Source organism: Camelina sativa, chromosome 10 (assembly GCF_030686135.1).
Source record: "Camelina sativa cultivar CO46 ecotype springtype chromosome 10, ASM3068613v1".
Lineage (NCBI taxonomy): Eukaryota > Viridiplantae > Streptophyta > Magnoliopsida > Brassicales > Brassicaceae > Camelina > Camelina sativa.
This window is the reverse complement of record NC_141889.1, coordinates 21233080-21246639: the sequence shown is the minus strand read 5'-3', so window position 1 is coordinate 21246639 and position 13560 is coordinate 21233080. Positions and strand designations below refer to the sequence as shown.

The following is a 13560-nucleotide window of genomic DNA, read 5'->3' as shown; positions in this document are numbered from 1 at the left end:
TTTGCATTCGTAGAGTGTAGAAAGAGTAAAGATTTATTAAACTGATAGGAAATTTAAATCATTACTTTACTTCTTTTTCCTTTTCGAGAGAAATTAATTCAATTGTGATGTTGATTTTATAGAACATAGCATTCATGGTTAAACTTAATGAATTACTTGATATATCGTCAAGAGAGCTGTAGAAAGGACCTAACTCAAGCAAGTCTGAGATAGTAACAGTCCTTAATCAACCCGTTTCTATCAAGTGGTGAATTCGAATTTCGAATAGTACAATGTTAAAATGTTAGGACCTGGTACGGTTCAGCTAGTATAAGAGAGTGTTATAACGTGGCTTGAGAGAAGCTCATCAGCAAAAACAACAAGCTAGGTTGTCTTTTGTAGATCAAGCTAATGTTTTATTAACCAGAGGTTTCTAATTCCTATATTTGGGGGGTTGAAAAGTAAACACAATCTATATTTTAAGAAGAAGATAGAGCTGATATATTCTTCCATTTGAGATGCCCACAACACATGTATACTAGGGAAGTTTTTTATATCCTAGCTAGTGTACGGTATGAATTTTTATCTCGAGTCTGATCTTGTATTTAAGAGGATATTTTGTCTAGCTAGTCCTCTTAGTAAATTGTCATATAGAAAGAATTTGCTGTTTTCTGCTTTGATGACTTTGAAGATGGAAGAAGAACAAGTCCAAATGGTTCAAAACGACCACGGTTTTTAAACGACAAAAGAAGAACAAGTCGAGTTTTAATATGTGGTGAACTGAAAACCATAAACACCAAAGAACAACATAAATCCGATGCAACGTTTTAATAGGAAAAACAAAACATAGAAAAACATCTACCAAGCATTTCTTCTCCCAAGACCATTCCTGATGGAAAGAGATCCAAAACTCGAAGACACGTTCTCAAGCAAAGCATCATTCATGGCATCGCTTAGGCTCTTCTCATCAGCAGCATCGAAGAAGCAGCCACGTGTTCTCGACTCACTTATCAGTTTAGCCCAAATGGAACCACTCAGAGACAAAGTTTTCTCGTTACCAACCACCCACAAACAGTGCCTTGCACGAGTTAGTGCCACGTTAGCTCTTTGACGGTTGTTGAGAAATCCCACTTTTCCATTACCGTTACTTCGGACGGTAGAGATGATGATAACATCTTCTTCACCACCTTGAAACCCATCTACGGACCGAACATTCAAACTGAATAGCTGACCTGATAAGGAACTGTACTTATTTTTGGTTCTGTCTTGAATTGCTCTGACTTGTCCTTTGTAAGGTGAAACCACTCCAACACTCATCTTCATTCTCCTTTCACTTGATACTATTTAAAAACTTAAGCACATTAATAAAAATAAAAAAGAATACTGAAAAACATATTAATATCGGTAAAAATAAAAATTATACCGTTGTAAAGCTCAGATATGATTTCAGAAATCACAGCAACTTCAACCATGTTTTTAGGACTATGTCCATCACCAAACTCTTCTTCTCCACGTCCAACATTGATAAAAGAGAAAGAACCAAACATGTTTTCTTGAAGAAACCTCTTTTGATAAATGATTTCTTGAACATTCGCAGCATCTTTGATTCTTCCATCATAGAACTCTCTGTTGGGAAACCGACTTATGGAAGGATGCATTCGGTATTGGACATCGAGCAAGTGTTTGCTGTGACCAAGCAAAACCAATCTCTCGAACAAGCTTCTTCCAAATTTCGCCTTTTCACATATCTTCCAACATCAATTAATTTGTGATTAGAAAAAACCATAGTATAAATATAGTTTGAAAATTGAAAGACAATTTATTTAAGATAATAGAGTACCTCGTTGTGAACCATTGCAGGCAACTGAAGCTCATCTCCTATTAAAACAGCATGACGAAGTCCAAAAAGTTGCAAAGCAGCAACTGATTCACATTCTTTAAGCTGAGCCGCCTCATCGACCACAAGAAGGTCGATCGGTCCTGTCCTTATCGGATTCATATCTGCAGCACCTGAGGCTGTGCAGAAAATTATGCTTGCATTCTGTAGACAAAAGTTTTTTGTATCTTTGTTTTCCAGCATATCCGTAACCTCAAAACGTTCAGGAAGTAAACGTAGAGCCTGGAGGCAATCAGAACTGATGAGTCTGTTGAAGCAATCAAATCTGAAACTTCCCTTCTTGAAATCATCTCTAGTAGAGTTCTCATTCAAGAAATATCTGACGCGCTTAAGAGCTAGACGAGCTGCGACCATATTATTCACTTGTCCAGATGAAATGAAAGACTTGGGAAGATGCGTGTACAAATCAACCATATCTTTCTCCAATTCGTCACTGAGGCCATCAAAAGTCTTCTTAACAAACTCCCCAAATGTAAGAATCTTTATGGCTTTCGGCTTCTGTTTAGCAGCTTCCTTTGTTTCTTCAACATCTTGTTTCTTATGGTTAGCTCCTTCTTTATTTTTTTCAGCATCTTCCTTCTTCTTCTTCTTTTTCATTTCTTCTTCTTTTATTCTTTCAGCTTCGACCAGTAGAAGGACATACTGCTCGTACTTGGCCTCCGTATTCTCAAGAAGTTTTATCAGTGAATCTAACCTCTTCTTCCAACCCGAATATGGGGAAAAAAGGTTACCAAGTTTACCAACGCGCTCATCAAGAAACACATCAAGAAGAACATCCTTTTCTTTAATCCCCATTCTGTCGCGGTTCCCAGATAGAACAATGTCCCCCAGCCCGTAAGTAGGGTGTTCTGATGAACAAGTTTCCTTAAATAAGGACATGAGCCTCGACACTACTTCTACAATAGCTGTGTTTGTAGGAGCACACACAACTGTTTTGCAATTTAGCTTGAGAAGGCAAAAGAGCAGAGTTGCCACCGTCTTTGTTTTGCCAGTACCAGGAGGTCCCCAAATCAGCTTCACAGTGTGCTCGTGATAGAAGTTCCTTTTCTCAAGGCAACTCAAGATTGCAGCTTCTTGGGACGAGTTCAATTTCGCAGAACGGATTATATCCAAAACATGGTCAGAAGACTCAGAATCATCAAAACCATTCGCACAAACACACTGCTTAGTTGCCTGCAACGCAAGCAAAACCATAAACCACTCAATGGAAGAATAAAAATATACGCTACAAAGAGAAAACTTATCATGATATATTACACGTACCAGAGTACTTTCCTGAAGAACACTCTTGACAAGAGTTAAATTGGCAGCTTCGTTATGCAAAGCGTTCCAAATTCGAGTGTTTGTTGTTAAATTCATGAGGAAAACTCCAAAATGAAGTGAAGTTTCCCTGAACATACGGTTCATTTCAAGATCTGATATCGATCTAGATGAATGAACAGTGATAAGAAGATCACCATCATAGGATACGTAAGCGAGAAGTAAAGGATTCAATTCATCGATCCGTCTTGGCCTTTCCTTTGTCAGAGCAATAAGATCTCCACCTTTAGGCTGATACTTCGCACCAATACTCAATGCATTAGTTATTTTTATATCATAGAACAAATTGTTTGATGAGCTTCCACTTGAAGTTTTTCTCTCCATAGAAGTTATTTCAAAGACAGGAGCTTTGGATAAAGATTTGAAGCTGGAAAACAACTCGGTCCGTGTTTCCTCAAGTAGATGAGGAACGAAACACTGAAGGTATTCATCAACAGATCTGAACGTGTTTGGTATTGTCTTCATCTGTGACAAAATATACCAGCGGTGAGGAATACAACATAGAGATATACCGTAGTTCAAAGCTATATACAGAAGAAAGGGTGAATAGAGATTAAAAAACAAAAAAAAACCTTGTTCTTGTGGAGATCTCTGTTGAGAATATTTTTGATAGACCAAGAGAACACTCTATTGGCCAGACTTGTTTTCTCGTTCTCGTCCATGACCCTTCGTCTTTCAAGAAGATTGTCCATCAAAGCAACTGCTATAACTAACCTGAGTTACGTTGCAACACGTAACGTGTCTTAGGAGGCAAGAAGAATAGAAATGACAAATAGAGAGTATTTTTTTTATTTTTTTTATTTTTGTAGATAGAGAACTTGAAAAATAAACAGAGACGAAGAAGATAAATCTGGAGTGAACTCATACTATCAGTTTGGTCTACTTAAAAAGGAAGACGAAGGCGAAAGGTCTACTTTCGAAATTTCAACATTTTCCGAGAAATATGTAATGATCAATGAACCGATGAAGTGAAGTGTCATTATTATATTTAAATCATTATTTTTTTTATTTGTTTCTTTCGTTTACGAGAAATTAATTAAATAGTTGATTTTCCAAATGGCATGGGGAAGAAGAAAGGTCGGGACTTTTATAACAAAGCATTGACGGTAGTGTCTACCCGTAACCCGCTTCTAGTCTTAATAACCAAAAAGTAATAAAGGGATATGCCAAAATAAAAATAAAAGAGCACACAGTACTACTAAACAAAAAATTAAATTTATTTATAAGGAACTTATGTCCAGAACCAACTTAAATAGCCTAATCTAATATGCATATTCTTTATCTTTCCCACAATGTGATTCATCCCCTGTCGTGGAGTGTAGATGCAGACTTTTAGTTCTTTGATCTTCCACAACAAGAATTTATATCACCAATAAGCCATCAAATTTTTCAACTCTTTGCATTGTTGATTCTCTCAGATGATTTCTTATTACCATTTCACTCCCCTTGAGAAGAATTCTCTCTCATGTCTTATGAATCAGTGTATAACACTCACTCCCCTTCGACATATCTCCAAATGTTGTTGTCTCATCACTTCTGATTCTTATCTTTCTAAAAAGCCTGCACCTCTCTAACTTTTTTTTTGCATTTTTCTCACAAATTATGCTCAAGAAACTAACCACAACAAAACTTTTATGCTTAAGAATCAAATGTTATAAAGACTGAAAAATATAAAAGATGTATATAATAATGCAATGAGATGAATGAACAGGATATAAAATTATAGAAAAAATGAGATACAAACTTTGTGATGTGATCGCTATTAGCTACGAAGATAATTGGGCAAATAGAGCCAGTTGGGACTTTAAACATGAACTCATATATGACTGTTCCAATATGTAAAACAAATTGATGTTATGATGTGTCCAAGTAACTAAAGTTCTACCTTGAGGTGCAAGCTTTTCGGAGCTCCTAGCCAACCCATCAGATAAATCTTCAAGGCTTAATCTTTGTAACTCTATTTTATTTTTTACTAGGTAAAATCCCACGCGTTACGTGGGTTAGATTGGTTGTAGTAATATTATTTTGTGGATTATATTTTGCTGTATTGTATGTCGTATGATTGTTTATGTTATTATTTTTTCCCCCTGATTTGAAACTAGTTTTGGTTGATTTTCCTGAAAACATGGACCTTTGTTAACCCAGTTCACGGTGGCAACCGCTACGTCTGGGGAGAGACTCACCTCTCAACATCCACTATAATATGCCGGAAAAAGCCTCCGGTGTGGTTTACATTGTAATGATTTTCCTACGAAATAGAAATCATGTAATAAACCTTTACGTAACAGTTTTGGTGTGCCTTGACTTCAAGTAATGGCTGAGGATAATGTAGTAATGTATCCTCCATGTAGTAGTATATCTAGTAGGAGTGTATCCTCAGGAGGAAAACAATACATTGGTACATGTACAAAGTATATAAAGTGAAGTGTCAATATGGGGATATGAGAGTTAAATATGGATTTAAATATGAAGTTAAGTATGACTAGAAAATAATTTTAGGATAAGGATACTTTGGGTGTGCCCCATGTGAAGGATACTTTCTGTGGAGTAATTTTCCCATGCCTTTGATGATCTTCATCTTCATTTGTCTTCCATTGCTTGACATCGTTCCCTATGTTGTTGCTTTGGTCCTCTTTTTAGTTGACAATCTGGGAGAGCTATGTGTTTCATATTTATTGAATTTAAATTTGGTTTTTGGTTATTTTCAGTATAAATACATTATTGTTAGGAATGATACCTCTATTTATTTGTGATGCCTGTTGTCTCTTGATGGTGTGTGTTGTTCAAAGCTAATGTGTATTTTTATCTCCCCCGCCTCTGTTGTCCGTCGAAGCTTCCGAAACAAAATAATAGAGTCTCTATTAAAACAAAGAGTGAAGAGAAGGATTTCATACCAGATGGACAATGTCGTTGGTTTGTAGCTGGGCTCTCTCGTTTTATTTCTTATCTTTAGTCTTCGTGAAGCCTCTTTCTAAAATTACTGTTGGACGGAGCTGCGGATGAACTACGCATTTCTGCAATTATTTCATACGAACTAAGCATGATTTAGCTCGTTTTTTGGTTAAAAAGAGGGAAAGAAGCAGAAGTGTGAAATGCCAACATAGCTTACTTTGTGATTGAGAGGATACCTACTGTCACCTATATGTGGTTGCGTTGTTGAATACTTCTTTGTATACAATGTTTTTAATTGTATGTGTTGCCTCCTCCTCCATGTTAAGGACCTTCAATCCTCCTTCTGATGTTACTCGTGATAGCGTCACATACAATTGTCCATGACTGAAAATGGGTTTTGGTAAATATATGCCAACTTGTTCCAAACTTTGGCCTTGACTTTTATTAATAGTCATTGCGTAGCTCAAACGTAGAGGGAATTGTCGTCTTTTTAATTTGAATGGCCACTTCTGATCAGGTGGAGATAGTATTATCCTTGGGATGACCACCTTGTTACCAACTGTTGTACCAGTTAAGATCTCTGCTTCAATTACTCTAGTTCCCAATCGTGTCACTATTAGCCTGGTTCCATTGCAAATTCCTTCTTTCTGATTCAGATTCCGTATAAGCATAACTGGAGACCCTATTTTTAGTTTCAAACAATGATCTCGCAAACCTGATATTTTGAGGGAGTTCAAAAATTCTGCAGGGTATAGCAGTTCATCTGAGTCGTTTGAATCCCCATCCATCTCTATACTGTTTGCACTCAAATATTCCTTTGCGTCACCTGGGATTTTGTCTTGGAGAAACATATTCAGTTCGTGAGCAGTGTCATTCTTTGGAGTTAGAATCGCCCTCTTTGTAATGTATTCTCGGTCTAGATACGAAGTCTTGAAATCCGGATATACATCAGTCGCTAATTGTGCAATCTGTTTCTCGCCGTTTTGTAGGAGTAGTTTTCCATTAATTTTGATGTCGTCAACCTCATCGTAGCTATCTCTATTTTTTTTTTTTTTTTGGCGCTGTTCTGTCCTCAACTTGAAGTATCCACTGAGCAAATTTAATCTCATCCACTTTAAACGCATATTCAGGGTTAGGCTATAGAACTTACATGAATCCCACATATATGATCTGTTTATTGTTGCTAAGACCGTGTCTTGACGACTGCCTCCTGATATAACGGGTAAGATTTGTCTGAAATCGCCACCAAGTAATACCGTCTTCCCCCCCCTCCCCCCAAAGAGTTTGTGCATTGCTTTGGGATCATCTTCCGCAAGAAGATCCCGCAATGATCTGTCAACCGCCTCAAATGCAAAACGATGAGTCATTGGTGCCTCATCCCAAATGATCAAATCTGTTTTCCTTAACAGTTCAGCAAGCATCGATCCTTTTTTGATTTCACACATAGAATGCTCATGCATGGTTATTGGGATTTTGAACCTTGAGTTGGTTGTGCGCCCTCCTGGGAGAAGCAAAGCTGCAATGCCTGAAAATGCAACGGGCAATACAACCTTTTCCATTGCTCTTAACTTTGTTATTAATGTTGTGTATAAGTACGTCTTACCAGTCCCCCTGGTCCATTAAGGAAGAAGAATCTTCCGTCTCCATTTTCAATGGAGTCCATCACTGCATGGAAGACCAATCTCTGTTCGTCATTCAAACTCACAAATAAACGATCATGCTCTGTTTGTTGTTCGTCTTTGTCGTAACCTTTCTCTTCCATAAGATATGAATTATTCAGCTCTTTCATCAGCTCTTTGTCTGGCATAGGCATGTCTGGGAAATCTGACAGTGTTTTGTCGTGTTGCTGCAGGATTTTCTCAATCTCTAGCAATGTGTAGTTCTTTAGCTGCTCCTCTGTGAGGTGGAGTTTGGTGAGTTTCAGTTTTTGTCGTTGCGTGTGCTCAATATCCTCTGCCATATACAGCCAAGAGTGGTTCCACAAATTCAATGGGCTGCTAACATAACTATAGATTAAGAGTGTGACAAAGAGACTACGCAACTGGCATGGGAAACCCCACTGACGAGTTTCCTCTAATGCTTCTACCCATCCTTTGTCTCCATCAAGCATACCCCTGGCCAAACACGCACCTTTGAAGTCATCGTAAATGATTCCATCGACAGTTAATATATCGTCATAACTTGTTGGTCCTGTGACCGCGCCTAGAAGCAGTCTCAAGTAGTACAGCTCACCTACTGTTGGATGGATGTTGACAATCCTGCCGATGGTGTGACCTTGCTTTCTTCTTGTCCACGTTTTTGGGGTTGTATTCCACACATACCATAGTGGGAATTGAGCATATGTTAATGTACGTGCGAAAGGGTCTGTTTCGTTCATCTTCATCCACTCTGTGAACATGGTTATGTCAATACCAGGCCGTGAGATTACGCTGTCAAGACTTTGGTCTGCACTATATGTAACAGGTTGTTGGTCCCGTAAATGCAAAGTAAGGCGTTGTACGACTGGTTTGCTATAATGAATGTCGAAGGCAAAGATGCGCCACATAGCCTCACATGCTGATAGATAACAGCATTCTTGATACTTTCTTATCTCGTCTATGTCTTCGATATTTTGGTTGCTGCAACCAGCTTCTCCAGTAGTTCCTTTTTTCCTTCCTACAACAATGGTCGCCTTGTCAACTCCCTGGGTTACATATTTGAACAAATACTTTATTGCCTCTGTTTTGCAACACCACTCCACATTGATATGCGCCTTGTACTTTTTAAGCAATGGAAGATTGTGTGGGACAACAAATCGGTTATCTAAGTGTGTACCCCCTTTAGTAATTTAGTTCGTTGAATTACACCGTCGTCGGTAGGTCACAAAACCTTTGTCATCGAACTCTGTTTTATGTGTGTATGGTTTTGCGAATCCTCTCGTGCATAAGCCATTCTCAGTTGCATGCCAAATTTGGATTATCTTTGCCACATGGACCATGCGTCATAAACTGCTCGACCAATTGATAACCTTCAGGATCATTGTTCTCATCTGGGATCTCAGCGGAGATTATTTTGTCTATGTCTGTGTTGGTGGGATTCCTCATATCATCTCTCAGCCACACCAAGATATGCGCATGAGGCAAGCCCCGCTTTTGGAACTCGATGGTGTATACAACTGCAATATGAATTTTAGGAGCATTAGTATTATTATTTCGAACTGGTTTTTGCCCTGTTAAAACATCGTCAAAAGATTGTGTAAACTGCTAGTTGTCTAACTGATTACTTGAGGAATAAAATAAGTAGAATAGTATAACTTTGTTTAATCCATTACTGTAAAGCCTCTAGAAAACATCTATTGGAGGAAATGCAGAGATATTTTATTTGAATTAGTAATGTGTATTTTATTTGAAAGTGTTTTTGAAAGATTGGATGTTAGAAGTATATGAAACTGTGGGAAATTACATTTACACTAACGAGTTAACCAAATCTTAAAACCGTGGTTACCTATATGCAAAAATATTACTGGTTTTTGATCATTTTAAATTTGAAGTAATATTATTGAATAATGTATTCAAAATATTTGGTCAATTAGGTCCTTCATATTAAAAATTAATATGTAAACTAATAATAATAATAATATTACAGATATATATATATATATATTTGTCTTTAAAAAAATTTCCTACAAAATATAAGTGGTGACTCTCTTACTGAGAAAGAGTTGGTATTTGTTTATCCTTATAATTATATTAGTATCAGGTTTGTGTTTCGTTTTATGTTTCTGAGTTTTCTCGTGTAGTTTTAGTCGACAACCCAAATATGTACACCACTACATCGAGAGAAATTGAGGGTTATTTTTCCAGAACTTGTTTAATTGCTATTAATTTTAAAGATAGCTTCTTACTTGATTTGGCCTCGCCGAAGAAATACCCATCCCAAAGATCAGCCACCAGAGCTTCTAACTTCATCTTAAAAACAAGAGATTCAAGATCTGGTCGGTCATTGGGCATAAAATTACCGCAACATTGCAGATGCTCTTTGATTTCTTCCCAATTCGGGTTTGCCGTCATGGTGATGAATAAGTCGGGATTCCCAAATGTTCTACAAATTGCCATCGCGTCTTGGTAATTTTGTGCCATATATCTTGGGCCTCCAGTGAAAGATGAAGGTAGTATTATTCTGCATCCCACTTTAATGGCATCACTATCCCCTATGTCAATAGCATCACATATGTTGTGGTAAACATCAGCCCTTAAGGTTTTCTAGTTTCGTCTGTACTAGCCCATCCTTTCTTGTTCTATTGCAATATATGCGTCAACGGTGTATTGATGGAGAAGACGTCCAGATCTGATGAGAGTGGTACCTTGTAATAATCTTGTTTGTATTTGATAAGCGTAGAACTCTAGCATGGTGACAAATTCCCTTTTGATAGCCTTCCTATGTGTTCTAGATGCATATGGTATATCTGGATGGTAACCATCTTCGCCGTATGGGAACAACAAAGGGTATTGTAGAGCCATGTAAAGTGGATGTAACTCGGTTATTCTTTGAAGGTCATCTGATTGGAGATGGACGATGACATCTCTACCCCCTGTTGTGGAAGATAGATCACCTACAATTAGTCCAGCTATTTCATCGGAGGTTGGCAAATCATATTGCTTCCCACGGTGCCTTTGGGCCACCAATCTTATAGACAACTCCGTAGGTTTGTGAAGCTCGTAACGATCTCTGGCGGCTCTATATATTTTAGTGAGCGCACTTGTGCTGTCAAGCATCTCCATCAATCCAGAAACGGTTTCCTCGTCAAGGGAAGTCGATGATTCCGTTCTGGTGACCGACTTTACTCTGTTCTTCACTTCATTGGCCGTGTCAAAAATATACATCTGAGAATACTTTGGTTCATCGCCTGCTGCAGGTAGCATAGATCCAAGACGGTGGCAGTTTTGGCCATGAACTCTATGTGTATGGACCCGGTTTATTGTTTACGGAGTCGTCAAACTTTGGCTCCCGTAGAGGTATATGCAAACGCTGAGTTAGCCACTCTTATATTCTGGCGGAAATTGGCAGATGTTTTAAGCAGTCTATCTAGGAAATCTGGAGTCTCCTTCACCTTTGGTAAAGACACACGTCCACCATGACAACAAAGGGCGAAGGTTAATTTTCTTTTGTCTTTAGTTTTCGTTGTGCTTTCAGCATGCCACATAAGTGCACCGCAGTGTGGACATTCAACCAAATCGAATGAGGGTGGTAGGCGACGACGCCTTTTAGCTGGTGATGCATGTGTAAGAATATTTAGTTATTTATTTAAAGAATTGGTAAGACTCTGGATTGTTAAATTAAGCTTACATTTTCTCTGGCCATTAGTGATTGCAGGTTTGGGCGCCTGACGTTTCCTGCCTGTTAGCTTGCTACCCTCTGCTGGTTTTTTGCGAGGTTTGAGTGACCGTTGTTTTGAGCCTGATGACTGGCCTAACTCTATTTAGGAGATAAGAACGTGAGGACAAAGCATTGTCAATATGATGCTATTTAACCGAGGTATATGTTAAGGATTACCATATGTTGTTTTCCCACAAGATGATCTCAAATTATCCACATCTTTAATTTTTATGATGTCTGCATTTGTTAGACAAATGGGTTTGCGAATTTAGGTGACGGCTAGATTAGTTAAGCATTGTTTAAGCGAAGTTGATCATTGTTTGAAAGAAGCTTACTTGTAGGGTCTGGTGGAGTTTTGACTGATTTCTGTCTCCGCTTTGGTATCTTACCTAATTCATTCATAGATCAGATATGAAGCTAAGTACTTAAGTGGGAACCATGGAAACATTTTAAAAGCTAAATATGAAGCATACGATTAGTATTTGATTTGGAAGAATTAGTGGTTATTGGTTGTAGTCTCCCCTTTTTATTTTTTTCTGGGCAATGATAATTCTCCTTCTTTTTCGTGCTCTCTTAGCATCCATGAGTGAGACTGACGGAGTGTCTGATTTAATCTGTTTCCCCACCCCTTCCAACTATGATGTTTTTAAGTTTGTCTTTTTATTTTTAGTGTTTTTTTGGTCTCTAAATTTTAAACTTCAAAGGAACTTAGAATTGTAAGATTTTTAGGACAAGGAAATGAGGAAGTAAGTATGATGTAATAGCTGTAAATTTAAATATAGGTGCTGACCCAAAGGTTAATAATGTAACGTATGAGGAAATCATGGTTCCTGAGCATTTTTTTTTTTTGATTACTGATTCAAATTTTGAATCTGCTTACTTGTGGTCGTATGGTTATTAGTAGAGGGGTTTTGAATATTTTAATGACTTTGCCAGTGTATAATTTTTATCAACTAATAAGCGGTCGTTTCTGCGTCTGTTCACTTTTTTTTTCTATAACCTGTTTATTTTACACTTCCAATAGTGTTTTCCTTCTCTGTTGTTTGTCATGTGTTTGGTTTTAATTCTAGATTTTGTAACTCTTTAATTGTTGTCTTGCTTCAGATGCCATTTTGTACAATATATTTTAAATTGATAGTCTATAACTGAGTTCGGTTATTGGTGTTGCCATAATGTATATATAACAAAATATATTATTTTATAGTGCTTTTGTTTTTTGGAGTAATAAAGTGGTATTATTCATGATTTATTATTAAAAAAAGAAATGTAGTAAAGATTAAAGTAATTGTCTTCTACAAATTACAAATTGGGCATGTTGTGATGCAACGTAACCAATTTGCAATACAGTCATGGTGGAATTTGTGATTGCATAGTAGAGTGTTTATGGTACTTTCTCCCTTAAGATCTTCCAGACATATTGAGCATTCCCCCTCTTCTTCTTCTCTCACTTGGGTCTGGGTAGTTTCTAGCTCACCTATTAGCACTTCCACATCTAGCCTTGTTGCTGCATTTGGGTTGTTATCTTCGATCTCGAGGTAAACTTCTATTTGTTGTGTACTTCCCTCTCCAAGTAATACAATTGTTGAGTGTATAAAATCTGTCAAAATATTGGTTAAACTACCTGATGTTGCTGCATCAATATCATGGAATGTGAGGTAGAAGTTGGTGATCTCTTTGAAGTGATTATTAGTGGGATGTAGGATTTGCTCGTGTGTGAACGGGATGATATAGGTGATGTCATTTTCTCCTCGATGTGGCCTTGAGAGTTTGAGATGGAGGTTGTTTCGAGGATTTGTTTGAGTAGGAATTAGAGCAGAGTACATTGCATATAGTATATATTCCATTGGTTCAGTGATTGATATAGTGTGTAAATGTTTTTCTTTTTTTGTATGTGTTGTAAATGGTTTCTATGCTTGGGCTGATGGTTTTTATACTCCTACATACTGCATGTCTCTCATGTTGGTGGTCTGATTTGGTATTTATTTGGGCTTTAATATTGGTATTCAATTCCTTGTTGCCGTTGTGTGTATTTCTCGACCCTTTGGTTTCTTTGTAACAGAATAGTACTTAAATGCCATTATTGTGTAGGTTTAATTGTTGACCTGATTCTTGTCATT

At 37.5% G+C, this 13560-nt stretch overlaps 3 protein-coding genes across 8 annotated transcripts; all 3 read right to left on the bottom strand.

Moving 5' to 3' along the window:
* Nucleotides 1-792: 792 nt before the first annotated feature.
* Nucleotides 793-4053, bottom strand: LOC104719336 (putative helicase MAGATAMA 3). Of its 6 annotated transcripts, none has more exons than XM_087468345.1 (6): nt 3769-4021; nt 3140-3661; nt 2447-3049; nt 1820-2356; nt 1403-1727; nt 793-1319 (listed from the first exon to the last, which is right to left on the bottom strand). In XM_087468345.1, exons 1-6 carry the CDS (start codon nt 3886-3888, stop codon nt 838-840), a joined length of 2589 nt encoding a protein of 862 aa, XP_087324471.1. In that variant the 5' UTR covers nt 3889-4021; the 3' UTR covers nt 793-837. The 6 variants fall into 6 exon arrangements, with proteins under 6 accessions (XP_087324471.1, XP_087324472.1, XP_087324473.1 ...); XM_087468346.1 differs by having other exon boundaries at nt 1820-2389; nt 2504-3049; XM_087468347.1 differs by having other exon boundaries at nt 1820-2413; nt 2504-3004; nt 3140-3655.
* Nucleotides 4054-6330: 2277 nt separating this feature from the next.
* Nucleotides 6331-7647, bottom strand: LOC147936322 (uncharacterized). The gene has a single exon (XM_087468686.1). It carries the CDS (start codon nt 7645-7647, stop codon nt 6331-6333), a length of 1317 nt encoding a protein of 438 aa, XP_087324812.1.
* A 17-nt stretch (nt 7648-7664) lies between these two features.
* LOC104720511 (uncharacterized) lies at nt 7665-10989 on the bottom strand. The gene is made up of 4 exons (XM_087468685.1): nt 10431-10989; nt 9972-10277; nt 9034-9296; nt 7665-8771 (listed from the first exon to the last, which is right to left on the bottom strand). The coding sequence occupies exons 1-4, from the start codon at nt 10987-10989 to the stop codon at nt 7665-7667; spliced, it is 2235 nt and encodes a 744-aa protein (XP_087324811.1).
* Between the last annotated feature and the right edge of the window lie 2571 nt (nt 10990-13560).

Coding starts and splice junctions, on each gene's coding strand:
- LOC104719336 (XM_087468344.1), bottom strand. CDS start 3,888: ATGGACAATCTTCTTGAAAGACGAAGGGTCATGGACGAGAACGAGAAA. Junction 3,050..3,139: donor TTCTTCAGGAAAGTACTCTG/GTACGTGTAATA, acceptor CTTGCGTTGCAG/GCAACTAAGCAGTGTGTTTG. Junction 1,320..1,402: donor CATATCTGAGCTTTACAACG/GTATAATTTTTA, acceptor GTTTTTAAATAG/TATCAAGTGAAAGGAGAATG.
- LOC147936322 (XM_087468686.1), bottom strand. CDS start 7,647: ATGGAAAAGGTTGTATTGCCCGTTGCATTTTCAGGCATTGCAGCTTTG.
- LOC104720511 (XM_087468685.1), bottom strand. CDS start 10,989: ATGCTACCTGCAGCAGGCGATGAACCAAAGTATTCTCAGATGTATATT. Junction 10,278..10,430: donor ACAAACAAGATTATTACAAG/GTACCACTCTCA, acceptor CTATTGACATAG/GGGATAGTGATGCCATTAAA. Junction 8,772..9,033: donor GCAAAGATAATCCAAATTTG/GCATGCAACTGA, acceptor TATGTAACCCAG/GGAGTTGACAAGGCGACCAT.